At 40.9% G+C, this 25,516-nt stretch overlaps 1 protein-coding gene across 3 annotated transcripts in view; it reads right to left on the bottom strand.

Annotated features, from left to right (window-relative positions):
• Positions 1 to 25,516, bottom strand: part of LOC311045278 (uncharacterized protein) — a 43,304-nt gene that overhangs the window by 13,730 nt on the left and 4,058 nt on the right. Inside the window, exons 6-24 of one of the 3 annotated variants that reach the window (XM_084057091.1) lie at positions 20,619 to 20,808; positions 19,561 to 19,692; positions 19,199 to 19,342; positions 17,533 to 17,668; positions 16,894 to 17,038; positions 16,434 to 16,570; positions 16,128 to 16,239; positions 14,098 to 14,161; positions 13,518 to 13,721; positions 9,569 to 9,714; positions 9,328 to 9,446; positions 9,124 to 9,245; positions 8,845 to 8,942; positions 8,529 to 8,665; positions 6,599 to 6,723; positions 6,262 to 6,407; positions 4,856 to 4,958; positions 4,587 to 4,723; positions 3,882 to 4,506 (exon numbers count right to left, since the gene is read on the bottom strand). In XM_084057091.1, coding sequence (XP_083913217.1) covers positions 4,383 to 4,506; positions 4,587 to 4,723; positions 4,856 to 4,958; positions 6,262 to 6,407; positions 6,599 to 6,723; positions 8,529 to 8,665; positions 8,845 to 8,942; positions 9,124 to 9,245; positions 9,328 to 9,446; positions 9,569 to 9,714; positions 13,518 to 13,721; positions 14,098 to 14,161; positions 16,128 to 16,239; positions 16,434 to 16,570; positions 16,894 to 17,038; positions 17,533 to 17,668; positions 19,199 to 19,342; positions 19,561 to 19,692; positions 20,619 to 20,808 — 2,521 coding nt within the window. In that variant the 3' untranslated portion in view covers positions 3,882 to 4,382. Of the gene's footprint in view, positions 1 to 3,881; positions 4,507 to 4,586; positions 4,724 to 4,855; positions 4,959 to 6,261; positions 6,408 to 6,598; positions 6,724 to 8,528; positions 8,666 to 8,844; positions 8,943 to 9,123; positions 9,246 to 9,327; positions 9,447 to 9,568; positions 9,715 to 13,517; positions 13,722 to 14,097; positions 14,162 to 16,127; positions 16,240 to 16,433; positions 16,571 to 16,893; positions 17,039 to 17,532; positions 17,669 to 19,198; positions 19,343 to 19,560; positions 19,693 to 20,618; positions 20,809 to 25,516 lie in introns of those variants that run through there. The other 2 variants (XM_084057090.1, XM_084057089.1) reach the window with 2 other exon arrangements.

Below are 25,516 nucleotides of genomic sequence, written 5' to 3'. Positions count from 1 at the left end.
CTGCATGTGAGTAATTTTGCGATTGTGATCAAAAACTCACCGTGCAGGGCGACCACCATGCAGCCCTGGATGTGCTCACATCGGCTCACAGCCTCACACGTGTGTCCAGTTCAGTGATTAGTTTCTGTTTCCAACTTTTTGGGCAGTAAGGGCGTGGCTTGCTAAAAAAATAAATAATAAATCATGTGCATTTCAGGAACATTTTGGAAGTAAAATGTCACGTTGATTGTCCCCTGTATAAGTCCTAAATGGTAGTCAATTATGGAATAATAGCCCATACAATTTAATATTACACATAATTCTGGGAGGGGGGAATGTACAAGTGCAAAAAGGAATCATGGTTGCAACAGCAAGTCAATTAACAAACTCCTCCTCCATACAAATGTGTTAAAGTATTTTTCTTCACTGCAGGGTCAATTCACGTGGCTCTCATGAATTGTGTTAGATTAGCTATTATTTAAGAAATGTATTTAATAGAAGTCATAGAGCTTAAGCTTTCTTGCTATAGTATAATAGGCTATGTTAGTTATCAAGTAAAAAAAAACAGCAGAGGGCGCTGTTTTTCCTTTTTTTAAAACATGGGTTCCCAGATTGTTACCAAGACTGAGCCTACCTTATCTGCAAGGAAGAATATAGACCAATTATTTGTTTACTAACATTGAGCCTGGACGCACAGGTGATTGTTTCACGCAATCAATTCCCAACCTGTTTCGGGGTGCACTGGTTTCAGCACACCCCAACCCCCTCTTGTGTGTGTTGGCTAGTGAGACGCGTCCTAACGAGACCTGATATAATGGGTTTCGTTGCGCGCATACTGGCTGCACGCAGCCAGTATGACGTCGTCTGTTAAGGGGTCTATACAGTACATATTAGGGGTGTGCCGATATATCGTCCCACGATATATCGCAATACGGGACGATATGTATCGTTTTGGGAAAAAAAATATTGTTTAAAAAAAGAAAAAAAAAACCCGAGGTGAAAAGGGTGACAACATGTTGTTGTTTTTTCGGGTCAGGTGTCACACTATTGCCCTATTTGGATTGAAAACGGCTATTGTAGCTGAAAAGCTACAAGTTTGCATGTCTGAATAATGCAAAAACAGAATTATTTGTTTGCATTTACTTTTTTCCTCCCCCATATATTTTCATAATAAAAAAGTGCGTATCGTATCGATATCGTATCGAAGTTGTGAGCCAAATATCGTATCGTATCGTTTGGTGAAATTAGTGTATCGGCACACCCCTAGTACATATCTTTTTTCTTTTTTTTTTGTCATAATATTGGAATTATGCCTAGGCCTATATAAATTGATTAATTTCATAAACACTTTCTTTCATCTGTCCAGTGCAATAATCTCTTTCTTGCCTTGTATTCCATACCGTAGGGCAGGGGTCTTCAACAGGGGGTCCGGGACCCCTAGGGGGTCCTCAGAGTTACTACAGGGGGTCTGCCAAATCTTTGTTTGATATGATTTTTTTTTTTAGATTAACCACTTGAACCCTAGCATCCCTTTTCTGAGGAGAACTTTAGCCAAAAATAGGCTATTATCGGCTATTTTTGGCAAAGAGTTATAGGTGTAGGGGGAAAAAAGAGCAGCAAAAGTTTATCTGAAACACAATTTTATACGATATAGAGGGGGTCCCTGCTCCATCTCTCTCTCAGCTAGGGGGTCCTTGGCCTGAAAACGTTGAAGACCCCTGCCGTAGGGCCTATAATAGCCGGTGGTATAGGCCTAAGTGATTGTGTGTGTCACTTTCCACCTCGAAGGAAAAGTGTTCATCCTGTGGTGATAGAACTAGATATTTTACTTACGTAAAAGCAGCAATACCACAATATAAAAATACTCTGTCATAAGTGAAAGGCCTGTGTTCAAAATGTTACTTGAGTAAAAGTACAAAAGTATTGGCATCAAAATATAGTTAAAGTACCAAAATAAAAGTACTAAAATGTTTGAAAATAGCAGATCTACAATAAGCTCACAATGTGTGGCAATGTGACGTGTTGTGAGCTTGTAGATCGGTAGATTGTAGATGTTCAAATAGCCTATGTATAAAATATGGCTCAAATGGTTAATGTATGTTTTATAATATAACAATTTATATCTGCAAAGTAGTAACTAAAGTTTTCAAATACTTGTAGTGGAGTAAAAGTACAATATTTGCCTCTGAGATGTAGTGGGGTAGAAGTAAAAGTATTGAAAATACTCCAAAATTGTACTTAAGTACAGTATTTGAGTAAATGTACTTGGTTACTTTACACCACTGTGTTGTTCATCACAGGCCGTGGTGGAGCACTTCATTTTCAACATATCTTAGTATAATTGGTCCTTACTAATGCGCATTATATAAGATGGCACAATTTCTGCCACAGAATCTGTCTACTCACTCTGCATGACATTAGAGGGCTTAAACTTGTCTACCAACGACATCATCAATGTAGCCTGGGATCCAGCCTGATTCACTCCGTTCGGCTGATTTTTTTTTTCAGCAAGAGAGAAAAAGAAATCCGCCGAACGTAGCGGAGCAGTCTGGATCCCAGGCTATCATCAATGTAGATTCAACGCTATTAGAAATGGCAGCCTTTCTCTTCCTGGAAAGTTAGCATGCTGAAATGCATTGTTCTTGCATTATTGAATAAAATACAAAGTTTGAAAATGTGTCTAAACTTGAGGCATTTAGCAGACATTCTGCATCTTACAAAGTGCAAGATCAGAGTAAGGGATATAGGTGGATCATTTCTTGGACGTAAATATGGTTTCAATTCCATTATTGATCCATTTCGTTAGAGTTAGGGTTATGCCATATAGTCTTTATAAACTATAGCCTAGAGGCCTAATATTGTATGGGATTCCTGCCAGGCTGCCAAACATGTTCTGAAGTAGGCCCTGCCTACAGTCATCAGCGAGATTTTTAATGTAATAACCCATTTCACATAACTAGTTTCAGAATGTAGTCAGATCCATAACGGACAGAACTGAGATTCTAGATACGAAGATCAGTTTCATTTTGAACTCACTTTGAAACTTGCACCAAGTTTTATGCACCATACAGAACGACGTGCATACAATGATGTCTTGCCATGGTTTTATACATTGCATACTGAGGAAAACAGTAAGGAGCGCACACCTGTGTTGATGAGGTGCTGGCCACGGCAGATAATAATGTTGACAAGGATGAGGCCGCACAGCTCTTAGCCACGATGCAGAAAGTTTAATTAGAATGAAATTAAACCAACGTTTCGACAATACAGTCTTCCTCAGGGTTTCAATACATTGCATACTGAACATGCAAATGTAATTATCATAAAGAATAGTATGATGCTATTTGCATGCTAATACAAATATGATCAAGACAAATACCAATGCTGATGCTAAATCTACAAAACAGAAAGAATACAAGAAAGTGTAAGCTATTATCTTGACATCATTTTAACAACCATAACAATCATGAACTTTTGATCAAATTATCTTAAGAGATATTGCTGCAGTAATTGCTGAACATCTTTGATCATAGTCACCTTTAAAGGAGGAGTTCACCCAAAAAATGACTTATTTTCTATCAATTGCACACCCCATGAAGCCTTGAATTCATGGATTTGTTTTTGTTTTTGTTGCATTCCTAAGCCAATAACTTGATGACTAGGTGTATTTCCGGTAGGAGACACAAATAATCTACTTTGTGTCTCCTACTGGATACATTAGTCGGTAGGAGACAGGAATACAATTATAAGCTTAGGAATGCGACAAAAACTTTTTTTTTAAATCATGAATTCAAGGCTTCATGTGGTGTGCAATTGATAGAAAATAAGTAATATTTTGGGTGAACTACTCCTTTAAGGACAATTCTGGAAATCTGGCATGTTTAGTGTTTGCCTGGCTCCAGACCATAGACCGCGCCCACTCCACTGAGTGAGCCAGCTTCGCAAAGCTTTAGTCTGATAATCAGGTTAGTTTCGTGTTACATTTTAATGCAATTTATAGCGCATATTGATTTGAAAGGTAAAAGCCAAAAATAGTCATTGGAAAATAAATAATTCAAACATGCATGACATCTTAACTGTGCAATGATCGTTTGTGTGCAGCTCGCCACATCATTTACAAGTTCAGTGCGAAAGGCAGTAATGGAAATTGTTATAGTGCAAAGTAAAGTTTCACGCAGGTTTCACTCATTATGTGATACGATGAAAAATAACCCCTAACTGATAATGAAGAACCAAAATTGGGACGGGAAGTAGCGCTGTAATGTCACAACTTTATAGTAATTGCTTATTGAAATAGCAATCCCTCACATCATGATGGAAAAAGTGTTAGTGTGAGTAATAGGTTACCCGCCAACACTGTTCAGTGTTTGGCCTACCCTCAAATCCACCATTCCACTTTTCCTCTACACATAGGTTTCAATTTGGTAGGAACGGTGCTCCTTCACCATTTTCTTCATGTCTTTGTCTGCTTTCATGTCAATTCTTCTGAGCATACGGGTTGGGACAATGGGATCATGAGTTCCATTCCTGAAAAACAATGTTCAATAATAAAAATACAAGACAATTCTGCCAGTGAGACATTTCTTGGGGGTGGGGGGAGACCTTACGTTTTGAGGTGTTTCTCAATGGCCTTTCGTTCGTATACATCTCCATATTTTGTTTTCACGGGGTCCTTAAACATCTTCTTGGTCAGTGGACAAATCAGATGTCGAGGTGGAGCATCAGGATTTTGACCCACCAGTTTCTTTAAATGAATAAGAGGACAGAATGAAAATGGGTAAGAAATAGTACATTTTAGTAGGTAAGTTGTTCAATGACCTACAGCATATAAATTATAGTCCATATCATAATTTCACTTAAAGGAATAACTCATCACCTTCTCCACATCATCGATTGAGGTCCCTGCATTTTTTTCTGTGTTGTCCTTGGCTGCTTGATCGTACCGATCACGGCTGGTCAAGAAGTCCTCCGCCAAAATGCTTCCAAAGGGAAAGATATTCATTCATTTAAAATGCGTTATTAAATTAATATACAGTTACAGTGTATAAAAAGCATACATTTCCTTAAAATAAGGCCACGTTTAAATTGCCTTTTTATGCCTTAATTAAGCACTGTCTATTGACTTTGTATATAAAATGTGCTAAATAAACTTGCCGTGCCATACTGTATATAAAAATCACACCTGTGTGAAGGTAGCGGCGCCTTTGATATATTTTGTCATAGATATGTGTTTCTACTAGAGAAACAATATTAAATCTCTGTAAATTTATTTCAAGGCTTCCAGTGGCAATAAATAGTGCCATTGGAAGCGAATCACCAAATGCATTCCAAGGTAAGTGGCAAAACTGATCTGTCATAGCTGATAGAGTAGGTACCTAAAAAATAAACTTTGTGTGTGCGTGTGTATAAATGTGGTACCAGAAAGATATGTATGTGTTATGAAATAATCTATACAATTTATAAGCCGTACCCAGAGTGTTTATGTTCCGGACTTTTACAGTTTATATAAACCATCTAATTTTGTATTCATGATATAATATTGATGTCATGAATAGTTCCCTTGCCTGACCAATCAGAACGTTGACGGGCCTGACCAATCAGAACGTTGACGGAAAAGCCAGGTATAGAGCAGGACCATCGCCGTTAAAAATACATACAAAAAAAGAAGGGGGAAAAGCATGAGAAAATAAAAATATATACAAAAAGAACATGAGAAAATAAAAATATATACAAAAAAAAACATGAGGAAATAAAAAATAAACCTTGACATCATAGTGATGTCATGAATAGTCCCCTTGCCTGACAAATCAGAACCTTGACGGGCCTGACCAATCAGAACCTTGACGGGCCTGACCAATCAGAACGTTGACGGAAAAGCCAGGTATAGAGCAGGACCATCGCCGTTAAAAATACATACAAAAAAAGAAGGGGGAAAAGCATGAGAAAATAAAAATATATACAAAAAAAAATAGTAACATAGTGATGTCATGAATAGTGACCAATCAGAACGTTGACGGACCTGACCAATCAGAACGTTGACGGACCTGACCAATCGGAACCTTGGCGAACCTGACCAATCAGAACGTTGACGGACCTGACCAATCAGAACGTTGACGCAAAAGCCAGGTATAGAGGGCTAATATCCGCTCTATACCTAAAGGTATAGAGCGGCTAGCGCCGCTAACAAACATTTTGGAATGGAATGGAAAAGTGGCTAAAATAAAAGTGGCTTAAAGGAATATCCACCGGCCATGATTACGCCTTAAAAGCCTTAAAAACAACCTGTCCAGTGGGTCTTCAGGCTCAGGGATGATGAGCAGTCCATATATGGCATCCAGGATTTCTCTCATGGTGATTTGGGCGTTGTAGTTACGGTCAAATATATTGTGGCAGATGCGGCCCACGCTGTTGATGTTGCAGTGATGTATCTTTGCTTATGTTAAGAAAGATTCATTTGAATTGTTATGAGTTCAGATACATTGTTTTCAATATTAAGATTAAGATATAAGATGTTGTCATTATGCTACAGTATCTTACAATCTATATCTAAATGTATGTATCACAGTATTTCAATATAATATTAATGTTCATTCATGACTGTGGTGTGGAATGAGGATACACGTGTGACGAAGCGGACAAGAGGCGGTTTCACAGGATAGTCAGGACCAAACTGGCAGTAGAGCTCAAAAGTTCCGTTCTCATACGGTGTATCAGGCGGACCTTCCATGGCGATCTTCCAGAAGGCTGAAAAGGTTAAAAGGAACATTCAGGGTTGACTGCTGAATATTTAATTTAGCTTCAGATCACTTATCAGTATTGCTTTGAATATCCCTATGGAGTGCTAGAACAATATTGAGCACAAACAACTGTTACCAATATTCATTGGGAAACTGAGAAAGTCCTGCATAGATTATTTAAGGGTTAGGGTTAGTCAAATAAGTAGGCAAGCGTTGTTTGTGCTGGGATCCTTCCAACTTGTCTGCACCTGGCTGCTGGTACATGCCACTTGGTCTTGGGGGCATCCTTGCCAGGTGTTCAAACCAAGCTGATTTCTCCATTAATGAGGAGTGTCATATTAACTCCTCCTAAACCAAGTTCCTTATCCTTTAGAAACACAATTTCTGCCACCCATATTTGCAAAGTTAACCTTTTGGTCAATACCTTCCTTGACTGAATCACAGGTGAAGGTCAGAAAGCTTACGGTAGCTCTTAGTTCCTTGCAGCTTGCACAAAACGTGACACTGATCGGTCTGGTAGTTTGCAAGACTAGCTCCAGACTCACAAACAGACACACACACGCACGCACACACACAGCTTTCTACCAGGTGGAGATAACAATGGAGTGGCTGACCTGTCTATGCTTTATCTGTCAATAGTAAGTTAATGTGTGCAGCTTCAGAACGAAGCTACACAAATCGCAATATGGTGTTCAGTGGTGAAGCCACCCCTACAGGCTGGCTGCTTGAGTGCATGTTCGAGTGTGGTGATTGTCTACGTCTCATTTAGCCAATCTGTATGAATACTTAAATACTTCCATGTGGATGTTGGATGTCATGTGGCCAGTCTGTGACGTCTGTCATCTATAATGTCAGTCATCTCCATATTTGGGCAAGGTTTCAGCCCAATCTGACCTCCATTGACACACACACACGGACGGCAGGCACCGTTGCACCGATTTGCACTAAACTTGGTTCAAACACTGTTCAGGGCTCTGCCATGACAATAGTCACACCAGGAGCCATAGACGGCCCCCAGTGCCCCACCAGGGGCCACAGGCGCACTGTTGCTCCAATGTTCAGGAGTCTGACATGATATTAGTCACATAAAAAAAAACTTATATTGAGTACAGTATGGGCCACTACAGCAGTATTACAGCAGTGTTTAACAATTCAAATGGCCATAACTTCTCTGATCAGCGCAATGTAGGACTAGATTTGAAGCCTTCAAATCTAGTAGGGTAGCGTTTTTTTAATTTGCATTAAAGGAGAATTTTGGACTAAGTTTTTCTTACCTTTTCTATGACGTTATCTTAGGATGAATGGTGCAGTAGAAAAATGTCATAACTCGATCCCGGGTCCGCCACAGCTTAAAACATGCGCGGATAGGCCTTGCGTTATATTTGAATAGCTTTTTTTTTCTTTTTTTTTTTGAGATCTGACGTTCATAGTGACAGAACACTGTAAAAAAAAAAAAAAAAAAAAGAACAAAAAAAGAACTAGACGAGATTGAAATCTCGAGATTGAAATTTCGTCTAGCGAGACTTCTTTTTTTTCTTTTTTTTTTGGTTTCATAGTTTTCTGTCACTATGAACGTCAGATCTCACAAAAAAAAGCCAAAAAAAAGCTATTAAAATATGCAATCTAACGCAAGGCCTATCCGCGCACGTTTTAAGCTGTGGCGGACCCGGGATCGAGTTATGAAATGTTTCTACTGCACCATTCATCCTAAGATATCATAACGTCAAGGTAAGAAAAACTTAGTCCAAAATTGTCCTTTAAGAGCCCAAAGAAATTACCAAAGTTACATGACAGAATATTGTGACCACTTACTGAAGTCTGACTCTGATGGATAGATGGAGAAAAATGGATGTGGATCACAATGCAGACTCTTCAACTCCTCCAGGATACGTGTGTCCTTCTCCATGAAACGCTGACTCTTACACTCCTGAATCCGCTTTTTCAGAGCACTGCATGAAAATATTTTACTTTTGTTAAAAATATAATGGTTGTGTGGAGCACTGTGTGTTGGAGACTTTGAGGGAATGACTGAATGTATGTTTTTTTGATATATGTAAAATAAAATATTTGCCAAAATGTAATTAATATTTAGATCAATTTCTTTAATATGATTTCTTCCATCATTTACTTCTCTGTCATTGTCACTTTGTTGTCCAACTCCTTTGGCAGTGAAGCTTCAGGGAATTCATCATACCCACGACTTTCAAAGAGGCTTGTTAAAACACTCTTCTGTAAATGATAATCAATAACATCATTAGAAAGTGATACACCACCATGTTCAATCTTAAATCCTCCTTTTTTCTAAAGCCCAAAACTTCCCTATTCAATGGAAAAAATAATAATAAAATAACTGGTTACAGTTTACTGTTCCTGGCATGCATGTATAATTGTGTGTGGTGTAACAAACTTCAGTGAGAGAAGATGGGTCGAGTTTGTCTTTGGGTTTCCTCATCTCCAGAGAAAGAACCGTCTCAATCTCAAACAGCTTCAGGCCTTCTTCAGTCGTCTTTGGTTTGAAACAGCAACCACCTAAAACCCATACATTCAGATGTGAGATAGGCTCCAGTAGTTATACATAAATACGTGTTAAAATTGCATGAATGCTCAGTACCTGTTGCATTACTAATTCCATGCAGCATGTTATTCTGCACGTCTCCAAGAAGGATTGCATCCACAACGATGTTAGCGTTTATCAGCTTGGCAGCAACATCAACTGGCTTTGTCTTTGATCTATGGGCAGATGATCACGCAATGTAATTCCCACATCCCAGTAAAAACATATCACAGGCAACATTGCAATTTTTTTCTCAATACTATAACTACTGTCTGACATGCCATGACAGTAAATTTACCTAAAATCACTTCCATCTGTAAGACATATGATGCGAAGTCTGCAATCTCTGAACTTCATCTTGACTTTTTCCAACTCAGACACTCCATGTTGTAGAGCATCGTAGAGTTTGGTGGATCCCTTGGCTTGAAGACTTTGAATGTGATCCTATAAATGTATCCCATAAATGTTTTAACAACTTTTTATTTTTCTCCCACTTGAATCGTTGCCGATTCCCCCTGAGTACTACAGGTCCAGTGGACACCTAAACCGTCTGGGCACCTCTTAAATCCCAAAACACAGAGGGAAACTGGTTTTCCTGGGCACCAAAACCAACTAGTCGCAGGGAATACTTTGTGCGTGAAGTCTTAAACATTCAAGCTTATGTTATACACATCTTTTAAATAGACTACTACGACGAGTGACATGACATCAAATAATGCGATCATACATAGCATAGGCTCAATGAACTTGAAGCAAATAACCCACACAAATCGTACATGTAGCTTAAGTCATTCTATCATAAAAACACAATGAAGTCCAGGATCTTTTTCCATTCGGTGACGGTCCTCTCACAAACAAACGTCTTTTAGTACTTTTGCACATGTAATTCAGTCAGACAATCAATTAGGTGGCCTATTTGGTGGCTACACTGTACATTGATGTTGTGACATGTTTACCAATTTGCTTTTCTTTTTATAATGATTTATTTATTGACAATGCACAATGTACACATATCATTATCACATTTCTTTTTTCTTTTTTCGTAAACAAGACATAATAAAAAAGAACTAGAAAAAGTGCTCCTCGGAGCACAGGTCTCCGCCAGGTCAGGTAGGCTATTGTGGCCTCCTGGTGGCGCTATAATAGGCCAACGTGAAAAGGGTGCCATTTCTTCTTAGGCCTTGCACGACAATCGGACACTGACTGCATTCATGATTTGAGGCATTTTGTTAAAAACATTTGTTTCGCTAAATTAGACCTGCTGGTGGCGCTATAACAGGCCAATGTTATAGCGCCACATATGTATGGGTGGCATTTGTTCCTCAACATAGTGTGAATGTGCATGCAAAGTTTGACCGCAATCGGACGGTGCGTTCATGATTTGCGAAATTTTGTTCAAAACAAGCCAATAATGCAAACTTTAGATGTCAATCTTAGCCAATCAGTATGGAATATGAAAAATCAAACACATCCGTCGTGATCACGTGACTATAGAGATCATGTGTACCGATTTGCGTGAAATTTGGATAAAATTGGAAGGAGTAGTATAAAATAATGTGTTTTACATAAGTCGGCCTCCTGGTGGCCCTATAAAAGACAAATGTGAAAAATGCAGGGCAGAGGTTTTTCCTTGACCTCTAAGGAGTGCGCATACAAAGTTTTACACAGATCGGTGCAGTTATAGGTAAAAACACGAATCGGCCTGTTATAGCGCCACCATGAGGCTGATTTGAAAAAGTTCAAATGGTAGTTCTTCCTCGGCCTAATGGGAATGTGCGTGCAAGATTTCACGGAAATTGCATGCTGTGTTCATGATTTGAGGCATTTTGTTCAAAACGGAGCACTCCTGCAAACTTTGGAAGACATTTTTAGCCAATCAGGATGAAATATGAGAAATATGAAAGACCTGTTTCGTTTAATAACTATAGAGATACTGTGTACCGATTTGCGTGACTTTTGAACAAAATCTGTAGGAGTACTGTCAAAAAATATGTTTTGCACAAATCGGCCTCCTGGTGGCGCTATAAAGGCCCATGAGAAGAATTTGGGGCAAAGGTTCTGAATTGGCATCCAGGGAGTGTGTGTGCACAGTTTCGCTGCCGGTGCCGGAGATTAGCTGGTCACAGACGGACGGACACACACACGGACACACGGACACACGGACACACGGACGGACGGACGGACGGACGGACGGACGGGGTGGAAAACATACTCTCTCGACAATAAAGGAAAAGACACGATACACAAAAACACAACAGAAAAAAAAGACAAAAATACAAAATAAACAGTCCTCCCAGACCCTCCCCCAACCCCTTTCCCAGAATGGTACACTACTCAACCCTCAACAGTCTCTTATTTTCCTTTTTTTCACAACACCTTTCAGACAATATCAAATATAATAAAAAAAAAAAAAAAAAAAAAGGAGAAAAATCAACTATTAGGAGATAATGATGGAAGAACGTCAAAGAAATTACCCCAGATCTTCTGATATATTGCAGGTTTTCTTCTTACATTATACAGTATCTTTTCTGGTGTGCAATAAGATGAAAGTTCATTTAGCCAATGTCTCTGTGAAGGCGAATTTTCAGATTTCCAATTAACTAGAATAAGGCGAGACGCAATTTTGCTGGATGATGTAGGCGATAGTCAGTGATGTTTTTATCCAACAACAGCTGTTTTACAGCCTTGAAAGCATTATTTTTGCGTCGCGTCTCGGCGCTGCAGTCAGGGTGGAGATAGAATCTTCTTTTGTCGAGGAAGACTTCTTTCATCTCTCTGGATCGGTGGAGCATCTTTTCTCTGTGCTTGAAGTTGAGGATTCTTGCTATCAGTGGCCTGGTCTTGTTCTCAATGGGTTTACCAAGGCGATGACAGCGTTCAACGATAAACGGGGTCTCAAAGACGATAGGGTTGAGGACCTGTGGAATAATGTGTTCCAGGAACGCAGTAGCATCCAGACCTTCAGCCTTTTTTGGTATATTACATAGAACAACGTTATTTCTTCTACTTCTGTCCTCATAATCATCCAATTTGCTTTTTGCGTCTCCCAACTGCTTCTCAGTCTTTTCGAGTCGGAGAAGAACGTCCGCCATGTTGTCTTCATTTGCAGACACACGTACTTCCATTGCTCCAACTTGGTCTGATAAAGTTGTTAGAGAGATCTCAATCGTCATGAGAGCCGATTGAATGTTGGATGTTTTGGCGTCAATCTGTTTAGACAAATCATCTGTGCACTCACGTATCGCTTTCAACACCGTCTCTAACGTTAGAGGTCCACCTCCGTCTGCCATTGTTTGGCACGATGTGGCGTCGTTAGAATCCTCCAACAAAATAGCCTTTTTGCTTCTGAGGTTGTAAGCTTCCATGCACCGACCGACGAAATAATCCAACTATTGTTCTGTTAGTTGAGGTTTTTTAAACAAATGATAACATTTTGAAGTAACTGTGAGGCAAGCCGTCGGAGCTCACAAACGCATGACCGTCCTCGTCAACAGCCAAACCAGAACCCACCAAATTGCTTTTCTTAGCTCATTGACAAAGTAGCCACATTTTTCTTTAATTCTTCCCTAACCCTAAAATGTGCCAATTTATACATTTCTGTTAAATATATAATATATAAATAATTCTCTGTAATATGTATGAATTTATGAAAGGTGCCCAGTGTTCCAGAATACTCGGCCCCTCTGGTGCCCACTGTTCTCACAAAAAGGTGCCCAATGTTTCAGATGACTCGGCCCAGATATGCCCAGTATTCAGAGAAAAAAAGGGCACAATTATCAGGTGCCCACTGTTCCGGTAACTGTTGACCTTGGTTGGTGTAGACAACCACATGCCTCCTCCGATATACAGTACATGGAAACATCAGCCACTCATTTTTACCTGACAGTGAAGAGTTTCACAGTAATAGTACTGTATAATAGGTTCACGATACCTTATCCAATTTATCTCCCCGCAAACTAACCGGTAGCAGTTGTAAGTACTTATCAAGGTAACAATCCCCTGACAGAAATGATCCATTACATTTACAGTAAAAGTTATTTCATGTGAAATACAATACTAGTGCTGGCAGGCAGCCTACAGTATTACACCATATTGTTTTATGATGTTGTATGTGCCTTAATCTTGAATTTCTTTTTCTTTTCTTTTTTGCAGAGAAGAATACCATGATAAGGCTGATATTGCATGAAGAATATGAAGAAAATATACATATGAAGTCAGTAATACGAGTAGCACATAATGTAAATTACCTTGAACTTTTCCAGATTTTCTGTAAATGTGTGGAGGGTTTTCACTTCTGAGTCAAACTTCACAAGGCCTATTACATGATGAAAATCATAAGCCATGGTCCGTGTGGCAAAGTTATCAAAGAGCACTTTTACTGCATCGATCTTCTTGATATCCACACTTCCATAACATTCCCCATTCATAGAGGAGCTTGCATCCACAAGTACCTAATAAAATGAAATGAAAAAGAACATATACCAATGAAGTATCTTTTTTATTATGAGGATAAATGTGAAGCATGTCATTAAAGATAATAATTAATAACTAAAATGTAACTAAAACTCTTTTGCAATTTGTAGCCATGTGATTCCCACATCCCCATAAAAACATATCACAGGCAACATCGCAAGTTTACTCAATACTGACAATACTGTCACTACAATACATAATTTGATACTTAACAGTGTTGCATGACAATCATAATCAATGGTCATGCATACTGTAGGTGGATGAGCGGAGCTGATTTTCTTTTTTTATATGACCCCAACCCAAGTCTTAGTTTGAAGAAATGAATCAGCAAAAGACAGATATCGTAAACATTACCAGAATTGCCTCTTTTGGAGTCCTGCTTGTGACAAATGTATGGTCCCCTCTGCTATCTCCAGTTCTTTGTATAAAAATTTAAAACAAAACAGTAACAAATTAAATTATATGGAAGATCTTGAGCGACATCTGCAAAAACATCAGAGTTGCCTACGCAGGGCCCACAAACTTGGCTGATCTGATCTGAACAATCTGACTGATACATCTTGATCACATGACTCCAGAGATAATGGCCCTCATTTATCAATGGAGTGTAAAAAAACGGCTTATTTATTGCCTTATATTTGCCCTTACGCCAACGTCCAAGTGAGATTTATCAAAGGATCCTATACAGCCAATCCTAGCGTACATTTGGTTGGAGCTTTGATAAATGCCACGGCTGAAACCGACCGCCATTTAAATAACACAACCTTTCTCTGTTCTCGAAACACCCTTAAATGTTCTCGAAACGCCCTGATTTTACGACATGAAGAACCAGAATACGACCAGACAACGCATGGAAAGCCAATAAGAAATAGTTTCCCCGCCCGCTTCGCTGCCTGTCAAGTCACACACACACACACACACACACACACACACACACACACAGACAAAGACACAGACAGAGACACAGACGCACACGCACACGCACACGCACACGCACACGCACACGCACACGCACCTACCTACTTGCAATCCCAAATGTGTCTTTCATGTATTCCGTAATGGTACAATCTGTGTCAAGTAGGCTAGTAGCCTACATGAATGACACGAATCACATCGACATGAATGGAATACGTTTGTATATTAATTTATTTAACCCATACCGAGCAGTGCGCGTTCGAGTTACACTAAATTAAAGCAGTCATGTAATCCCCACGAGACTGCAGTCAGTCCAGTGCCGCCACGTTGATGAGAGATGAATCTCTCAACAGCCCTGTTCAGAACGTGTGCACGTTAGCTTACAAGTGGGCGTGCCTTCAGATCAGGAAGCAGGCCACGCTTTACCCAATCAAATGTAGTGGGATTTACTGTCTGTGCGCTCCCTTCCCACTGAAAACAAACCGAAACTCATTTAACAATAGCGTCCTTGGAGCAGACAAAACCACGGAAAGATATTCACATTTTAACTTGCTCTTTCGTCATAGAAACAAGTGGGCTTATAACCAAAACGATCCATGTTCTCTGGGAGAAGTGGTGTTAGTGTTCCATGTAGAAATATTGTTAGTGGGAATGACAACATAAGCGCACCACCGGAAGTGGAGCACTGAGGGCAGACCAAAATCAGACCAAAGAATCACCTGCACTGGGCAAAGGTCTGTATAGGTTTGGGAGACCTTACTGTCCATGAAAAGATTACAGCGGCGGTGCCGCCACGCCAGTCCCGACTCCCGAAAATGCTCTCACATGAGCGCTCTTATATTTTGAAAATAGCAAATCTACAAGCTCACAATGCGTCGCGATCTAGCCAATGCAGCCAGATCTGCAATCTTATCTGAATGACTGTTAAAGCAGTTTGTTTAAATGAGTTTATAAAATGTTATATTTTCACAGGGATTCATTATTAGTGTGTTAGATATACATTTTGGAGTGGATACATGTGTCCAGATGCCTGTCAGACAGTCAGAAAATGCTGCTCCGTATGTCTACAATGGAATAAACGGGTGTGGCCAATGTCTACACTCCCTGACGTGAGATCTCATCAGGCCGTACGCTGAAGTCAAAGTCACGATAGATTGATAAATGCCGATAACTGCGGTGATCTCGACGTACGGCCATTATTTGGTCTACACCACGTTGATAAATGAGGGCCCATGTGTATCGATTTGTGTGAGTTTTGGACAATAATTGTGGTAGTAGAAAAAAGTATATACGGTATCCTATCCTATATTAAAATTGCCTACTGGGTCGACCCTGAACCACCGTCCGTCACTGTCACTATGACTCAGACATAACCATACAAAGAGTTCCCACTGCAGCTACACCCAAATGTGACTGTGACAGCATGATCCAAACAAATGTCTCACTACTAAAGAAAACAAAATACTCACTTGGCTGCCAGTACGTTGACATCCACAGTTTTTTCTTTGATACTTAGACAACTAAACACTTTGATCATCTCAGGGGCTCCTTTGTCTTTACCCACATAAACGCCAAGTTCATCTACCAAGGAGGAAAAACGTATTCTTAAACAGTCCCTTATGGTTAACAATCGTCTATTGGGTTGGTTTCCAAGAGTAATCATAATTGTTATTACTGTACATATACAGTATATTATTACATATGCCATTTGTATGATGATGCTGCACTGTGTTAATGCTCTCATTCTATACAGTGTATGACCTCTTCATAGTTACCTTCACTAAGTAGAACAAGCAGTGGCCCATCCAGTCCTACATTCTTCAAAAGTAGTGGTGGAGTCACCATCAGATGAGGGAACGGTTTTATTCCTTCTGCCATACTGCCAAAGGTCTTCTCAATTTCAATCTGAAAGCTTGAATTCAACATCAATAGTTACTAGAAATGCAGAAAGTGAACTGAATGCACACATGCAATACAATTTAAATATGTAGTCCTCGTTTCCATGCAAATTAACAGCACTAATATATATATTTTTTGGCTGGCTTTTATCAGGTTCGAAAATCTATTTCTGTCTCCTGGTTAAAGGGTGAAAGGATGTTCGTAATTGTAATGATACTGTTAAAAAATGATCACACACACACACACACACACACACACACACACACACACACACACACACACACACACACACACACACACACACACACACACACACACACACACACACACACATACTTTTGACCTGGCACATTGTCAATCCAAATATGATATGTTTTGAAGAATGGAGGCAGGCTGAGCAAAATCTTCTCAATGTCCGTTTCTCTCCTCAGTGATGTTTCTCTCAAGTTATTCTCACTGCAGTTTGGAAGTTTCTCTCCATCTGAACACAAAATAGAAATGCATTGAAATGAAACTTTACTAGCAAGAATGTTCATGACAAAATATCTTAGTGAGAATAGTGCCAAATTTACTTTAAATGGTCTGTTTAAGAGTTCTGCTTACATAATTGCTATATTAGTATTTTGGGAAGACACATTTATATGTGGTTCCCTTTGTTGGGGCTGTGTGAGCCAAATTTCTAGCCTCTTTTGGACATCCTCCATGATGGCTAATTTCACACATCTGCTGTATTTGTATTTTCTTTTCATATTTTATTTTATTTTATTATATGATTTAATGTGTTTAGCTCTGTATGCAGATTGGCATTTCAAGAATGCCTTCGCATGTCTAGCCGTAGTATAAATGTCATGATGATTTACTATTCTACTGAATATTTTAGCTATCCATAAAAAGCCAACAAATACAGGCTTTCTACATTGTATCATTAATTTATCACACAAATATATGTTGGCCATATACAAGAGTTGCGTTTACCTTTGATTTTCTGGAGAACATATGATCTTTCAAAGACAACTGGTACTCCAGGTACTTTGACTGGGTCACTGAAACGTACGTCTTCATGTGATCTAAGACGTATTGGTGCATAGTTCTCATGTTCTGATGTTTCTTTCTGCCAGAACAAGAGGGTTAAGTTTATACTTGGCATAAAATCACTGCTATGAGTGTGCTCAAAATCCCGTCATGTTTATAAATGTATGGTGGTGTTAATCAGACATGGACGATGGTGTCTCTGTCTCTCGGCCAGTAGGCGATATGTGGAAGAGAAGAAACTTAGTGATCTTTATAAACTTCACCAATGAGACCAACAATACTTCACCACAATAATGGTGTTGTAACTAAGAGATTCACTGAAATATGTATTTTTAGAGATTATCAAATTTGACATGTTGGCATTTGAGTGTGAAGCCGGCTTGGGATGGAAGGACATGAGCATTGTAATTGCCTAGCAGTAGATCCCATAAGCCGGACAGTAGACAAAAATGCCACACTTGTTGAAAAACTTTGACAGAATAATTAAGATCCATTGACCTTCTGGGATTGTGCACAAGAAATATGATTCTGACCAGAGCATGTGAGCGGAGCGGAGCGGGTGAAAATGCCGCTCCGCGCTCCAGGGGGCTGAAATGCCGCTCGCTATTCACTCATGTTAAACCCCCCCGCGCTCCGCTCCCCGTCGCTCCTCGCTCACGTTGATTTGCGCAAATCTCGCTCCACGCTCCGCTCAAACCGGGTCGCTCAACAGTAAAAAAAAAAGAAAAGAAAAAGAAAGTAGAAATTCTAATGACATCTCGGTGCGCTGTGCACTGCACATGTCTGTGTGTCTCTGAGTCTGTGCGACCGGGCATGCTCAAACATTCGGTGCGCGGCCCCCGCGAGGGCGGCCTGGAGCGGGAGGCGGTCCTCGCTCTGAGTAGCGCTCCAACCTTTTTATAACCCGCTCCGCGCTCACGTCAAAATCGCGTCGCTCCGCTCACCGCTCCGCTCGCGCTCCGCTCCGCTCACATGCTCTGATTCTGACTGGCCTAGTGTGAGATTAGCAGTGGTCAGACAGACAGAGAAAAGACACAAAAACATAACTGCCACCCTGTCCTTAAGTAAATAAAGCAAACAGAATCAAATCAGACAGCCCACTGAGCCCAGTAAAATCAACAAAAATTTAGATAAACAAAATAGCACTTCCACTAAGTACAAATATTAGACCTCAGAACCAATGAGTTCATTACGCATATTGTCTCAGCATGGGTCCTGTGATGAAAGCATGAAGAAAGCAAATATTTAACGGGGCTAGTGTTAACTTTAATTGGGTATAATACATTTGTTTTGCAGTTTTAATGATGTATAGAAAACATACAGTATATCTTTTTATCAGACTCAGCAGCACTCTCAGGTATTTCAACCTTGAAAGCAGCTCACCACAGGTGGACTCTCCATCCGCAACAGAAATAATGACCCTAATATCCTTAAAGGTAATCCCAAATAACTTGCAATGCCCAATATGCTATATTGAAAATGTGAATTATAATTGTGATTGTCAATATTCAAAGTACCAGATATAATTGTCTGATTTACAGGTTTATTCTGGGGGAAACACTTCCGCTTTACCTTAATAGAAATACTGCAACAACAAAAAATGACATACCTCTGCTTCAGCGATAATATAGGCCCAGCAGTATGTTGAATTCTCAAAGACATCTATGTCCTCAATGATCTTTTCACCTCTTTTTTCCCCCAGTCCTGGCAAAAGTTCTCTAAAGAGTGTGTACAAGCCTTCAACAATGGCAATCTAAAGGAGAAAAGATATGATAGGGATCAAAGTGTATATTTTCTATTTGTATGTAACAACACTGTAATAAAAGGCTTGCACGGGGAAGTGATGGGGAGATTATGAATGCAAACCACTGTAAAATAGAGATGATTCCATTCAAGAAATATTAAGTCCTACACGTAAAAGTAGAATGAATCCTTAAATGTTGCAAGATTATAGCATCTTATACGATTTACCTTCTGAGTCTTGGACAGAAACTCATTCCTGCAGAGCAACTGGTACAAACTTTGTGCCAGAGGGTTGCATCCAGTTAGTCTTCGTATGTATGCAACCACTTTCTTGAATCCTTCCCCAGATTCTCGCATTTTCTCAAATAAAAGAATAACATAAAAACATATTAGAAACGTGCTACATTTGCATGTTAGTTAAAATAGTAACAGTGTTATTGAAACAGTTTGTAATAGATTACCCTAAAATGTCTTTATAGGAATACTTGTTTATCCTTCCTTTTAAAAAAAAAGGTTTTACAGTACATGAGTTTTATCAGGTTATGGTAAAGTTCACCCTACAGTGTAGAGCAGTGGTTCTCAAACTTTTCCATGTCAAGGACCCCCAAAATGATATATATTTGGCCATGGACCCCCATCTTAAAACATTTTGTTCCAGGGACCCCCATGAAGCAAAGATTTGAGTTACAAATGTTCGCTTTAAAAGATATGTATTCAAAGGTTTGCGCAAGTTTTCACGATTTCTCAAAAATAGCAGATGTAGATATGCTATTTTTGAATAGCCAAAGTATAAAAGGTCACAATTATTGTGATGCTATATTAACACATTTTGCTGGGGACCCCCTGGAACCCCCTCAAGTACCCCTGGGGGTCCCCGGACCCCACTTTGAGAACCAATGGTGTAGAGGGTGATTGATCTTTCCTTTAAAATCTACTGATCTGGACTTCAGTGCCACTGTCTCAGCAAAAAGAAAAATATATATCCTACCCCCCAAACTCTACTGAGATGTGCTGAAAAAACATGACATGCATGTTTGTGGAATTTTGTCACTTGATTGGACTATCATTTTAACTTCCACAAAATGTAATTTTACTTTTTGCAATTTAGCCCACATCTAAATCCATACTCCAGCTGTACTTTGCTACACATTTTAATTAGTATTTCACAATAGGAAATACCTTAATGACAAGAAACACATCAGGAGAGAAAGAAGGAAATTGTGATTTGAAAAGACAAAAACAACACAATGCTAAATATAATAAGACACAAAGAAAGGTACTCTTACAATTGCATATAGTGAGGAGAAGAACACACTCAGTCCTTTTTGTGTTTGTTGGACTGATGGCACAACGTCATTCATGAAGACTTCATTGGTGTCTGGAGTCTCTTCACAAAATGTGGACAAAGAGAAGTACACTGTCGACTCCTCAGAAACTCCACAACTTTGCAGTGTCTCTCCACTGGTATGTTCACCACTGAATAAAAGATAAGAAAAGAAAAAAACGTATATAGTAGTAAAGTAGTAATCTATTTATAAAATCACACAATCCGATTGGTTGATAGCCATGGTATAACAACCCATGGCAATCCTATTATAATTCTAGTAAGCTCACGGTGGTGGTGGTTGGTGGTAGGGTGGACTCTTGATCAAACTGCGCATGCGTCGTTGTGTGCCAGGTTTCGCGAGAGAAACAAGCAGCGAGGTCTATGAAAACGAGGCCAAACCAAACGAACCCTATAACACCAACATTGCCTAAAGCGCTTACAATCGGCGGACATGGCAACACCGACGCCGACGCTACACCATAGACCCCGCCCACTCTCTGCTGTGGAAAGTAAACACTCCAGATTTGTTTCCCCACACACGATGCACATTAGCTCCATAAAGAACGGTTCTATGTCGTTCTCTTCCAGGATCGGGCGAACGTCCGCCAAGGCTCCGCTGTTTACCCTTTTGTATACATCGTATCCCAAAACTAATGGTAGATTCTAAACCGCACGGATGTTTAAGGTTTGGTCGCCTGCATAATATTGGCCCTAAAGCGCTTACAATCGGCGGACATGGCAACACCGACGCCGACGCTACACCATAGACCCCGCCCACTCTCTACTGTGGAAAGAGATTTTTTCCCCCACACACGATGCACATTAGCTCCATAAAGAACGGTTCTATGTCGTTCTCTTCCAGGATCGGGCGAACGTCCGCCAAGGCTCCGCTGTTTACCCTTTTGTATACATCGTATCCCAAAACTAATGGTAGATTCTAAACCGCACGGATGTTTAAGGTTTGGTCGGCTGCATAATATTTTAGGTCGCCAGCGAAACTACCCGTTTAAATCGCTTATTTAGTCAGCCTGTGGCCATGTTTCCCATTGGAGCCAAACCGGGAGGGGCGGGAGCAGTACTGGCAGCGGACGTAGGGTTTTTTTTCGGGTTGAATGGGAAACATGGCCACAGGCTGACTACATAGCCTGAATAAATAAGTTTGCCACGGGACCCGGGGCGGGCGAGTAACATGCCTACATGCAACATGCCTTGGCTGCTCATATTCCCCTACTGAAAATAGCTGATCTACAAGCTCACAACACCTCGCGATGCGTTGTGAAAATAGGGAGATGGAGAGAGAGAGAGAGGGACGGAGAGAATACTCAAATACCTTGAGTAAAAACACTTCACAGTACTGAAAATGAGTACAAATACTTAAAAGTACTGAAAATGAGTAAAAATACTTCAAAGTTGAAAAACAAAGTACAAATACTTAAAGATTGATAAAAACACTAAAAATACCTAAAAGTTGAGAAAAACACTAAAAATACTTAAAAATAGGGGGGCGCCACGACGGGGCGCGCGTGGGGGAGAAACCGCGCGACAGGACGTGCATTAACCCCAACTTTGCAACTACTTTCGCCTGCGCCCTTCACCGGGTATGGTCTAGTGTAGTCTAATTTGTACATTTCTATATCCCTCCACAGATAAGTAAAAAAGGTTAGGCAGCAGGCTATAAACTGTACAGTACGAACGTCATAAGGTATAAACAATTGTCAACTAGAAAAAGTGCTCCTCGGAGCACAGGTCTCCGCCAGGTCAGGTAGGTTATTGTGGCCTCCTGGTGGCGCTATAATAGGCCAATGTGAAAAGGGTGCCATTTCTTCTTAGGTATTTCACGGCAAGCAGGCACTGCATTCATGATTTGAGGCATTTTGTTCCAAAAATGTGTTTTGCTAAATTAGACCTGCTGGTGGCGCTATAACAGGCCAATGTGAAAAGGGTGGCATTTCTTCCTCGGCCTAGTGGGAATATGCATGCAAAAGTTCACGGAAAGTGCATGCTGCGTTCATGATTTGAGGCATTTTGTTCAAAACGAACCAATCCTGCAAACTTTGTAAGCCAATCTTAGGCAATCAGGATGGAATATGGGAAATCGGACAGATCCGTGTTGATCACATGACTATAGAGATACTGTGCACTTATTTGTGTGATGTTTGGAAAAAAACTGTAGGAGTAGTATAAAAAAAAATGTTTCGCACAAATCGGCCTCCTGGTGGCGCTTCTGAATTGGCATCCAGGGAGTGTGTGTGCACAGTTCCGCAGTGACCGGGCCAACGGTGCCAGAGATCAGCTGCCTCACAGACAGAAGGACACGCGAACGGACGGAAGGACGAACACGCGGACGGACAGGGTGCAAAACATACTCTCTCGCCTGGCGGAGACAACTAGAATGGGACACTCTGCGTGGTGCAAATCTCCACCAGGCTGGGTGTCCTACTCAAGGCTGTGTAAGTGATGGGCTGCAGCCGTCAGGAGTCAGGACCTCAGGAAGCTGCAGGTGGAAATAGTTGTTCTACGACATACGGTTCAACTTTTCACATTTGCGGCACACCCTGTAGGCAGAAGTGAGAGTGATTTTGATGGAGCTCTATATAGAGGAGTTGATTGGATGTTGTGTTCATAATAGGCTATATGCTATTTCTTGCAAGAAATAGGTCTCTATTTTTGCAATTACAGGTAAACAGTATTGAATATCAATATCAGGGCCCCTGAATATGTGATTGTAATTTGGGGTCGATTGGACTACCGGTATATACATTCATCATTTTTGCTATTCTTTTGTAAAATGGGCCCTTCTGGAAACTTTGGAAGCCAATTAAATCCAAACGGATGGAAAGAAAATTAGTATGATATATGTGCATGACATGACTCAAGAGGCAATGTGAATGGATTTGTGTGCGTTTTGGACAAAATCTGGAGTACCATTTCTGTCTACTGAGTACTGACTCGTGTCTCAGAGAGGAATGTGACCTTATTTTTAACCCTATGGATGTGACTTGCTCAAAACCTTAGACGATTGATGATATCATCAACAGAAGTTTCAAAATTGTGTAAATGGTGTAGTGGGGTGAGGGACAGGGTGAGAGGCATGGTGATAGGGGCCTCCTACATTCCCTCTCGTTGGCTTCAACCACTGCCAATCTAAGGACTGCAGGGAGGCTACACCCACCTGGGCCAGGTGGAAATCAAGAGAGGAGAAATGTTTAATGGCAGTGTGTGTGTAGATCAGGAGGAGAGCAGGAGTGCTCTACGGACGGAGAGAACATAGTTTATTTCCCAGAGAGGGAAAGAGACTTTTAGTTGTTTTTTTCCTGAGCTGTTTTATTTAATAAACGCCCTGGCCACTTGCCAGTGGGGAATTCCACAACCTGTGTTTGTGCATGTCATTACACCCACAAACGCTCTCTGACACAGCCCGAGCCTGTTACACTGGTGGAGAATACGGGTAGAGAGCAGGTGTGTAGTGACAGCACAATAGTTCGACAGAATGGAAGCGCTGTTGCTGGAGTTGGTGAGGATCTCTGGAGAGCAGCAAGTCATGTCCCGGGAGATGCTTGCTGAACAACAGAGGCAAAATGTCCTCCTCCATGCTGAGGTCCAGAAGATGATGAGCACAGCAACAACGGCCCCTCCAGCTGCTCAGCCCGCCACAAACCAGCCTAACCCCAGTCGGTTCCTTCCGAAGATGACGGACAGCGATGACGTGGAGGCCTATTTGGTGTCCTTTGAACGGACTGCCACGCGAGAGGCCTGGCCGGAGGATGCGTGGGCGGACCTGGTAGGCCCATTCCTCACCGGGCCTGCACAGCAGGCTTTCCTAGACCTTACCCCGGAACAAGCAAAAGACTATAAAGTTCTAAAGAAGGAAATATTGGCCAGGTATGGCTTCAGTCTCCACGCTAGAGCCCAGAGGTTCCACGAGTGGAAATACAACACCGAGGCATCGCCCAGAGCCCAGCTGCACAACCTCGCCAGGCTGGCTAGGGCCTGGCTCACCCATGAGGCAGAGAAGTTGAGCTTCCTGGAAAGAGTGGTCATGGATAAGTTCATCAGAGCGCTGCCCTACGACGCGAAGAAAATGGTGAGCCATGGAAATCCTGTGACTATTGATGAACTTGCGAACCTGGTTGAAAGTCATCAAGTCACAGCGGGAATGTTGAAAGCAGGTAGGATGGACCGCCCCGAAAGCTCCCGGCCAAAGAGAGCCACAGAGAAGCCCGCCCCAGAAGGAAGGGGGCCGCAACAAGGAGAAGATGTGGTACGACGCAAACGTCAACCATTTGTGGCTGACAGAAGGAGGTGCTTTGAATGTGGGGAGATCGGCCATCTCGCCTGGGATTGTCCCTCTAGGGATGAAGAGATGCCCACAGAGGTGTCCTCCGGGAGGCCTTGCCACATGCAATACTCCTGCTGGGTGAGGGATGAAAATTCTTTTCGCCTGGTTCCAGTCCAGGTGAATGGTATAGAGACAGAGGCGTTGGTGGACTCCGGAAGCATGGTGTCCCTCATCCAACCTCACCTACTTAACCGTCCGCATACAGGGAAGCCATTGCCGGTGTCCTGTGTACACGGCGATACCAAAGAGTATCCAACGGATGTCATAATGGTAAATTGTTGAGCAATTCTCAGCCCTTCTCTGAGACACAGAGTAGATAGTTATATGTAAACAAAGATGACATTGACAAACATTTTGCATTCAGTTTTTCACATTCACAAACGCTATGGCTTCAGATAAACGTGAAATGAAAATAAATAAATAAAAATGTTTTATTGCAACCACCTTGTTTGTGCAGGCAGTCGGGTCAACTTTTTTGTATAAAATATCCTTGTATAATTGAATTATTTTAATTGGGA

The sequence above is a fragment of the Gymnoscopelus microlampas genome, assembly GCF_963454915.1.
Source record: "Gymnoscopelus microlampas genome assembly, chromosome: 5".
Lineage (NCBI taxonomy): Eukaryota > Metazoa > Chordata > Actinopteri > Myctophiformes > Myctophidae > Gymnoscopelus > Gymnoscopelus microlampas.
This window is presented reverse-complemented; position numbering and strand designations above follow the sequence as displayed.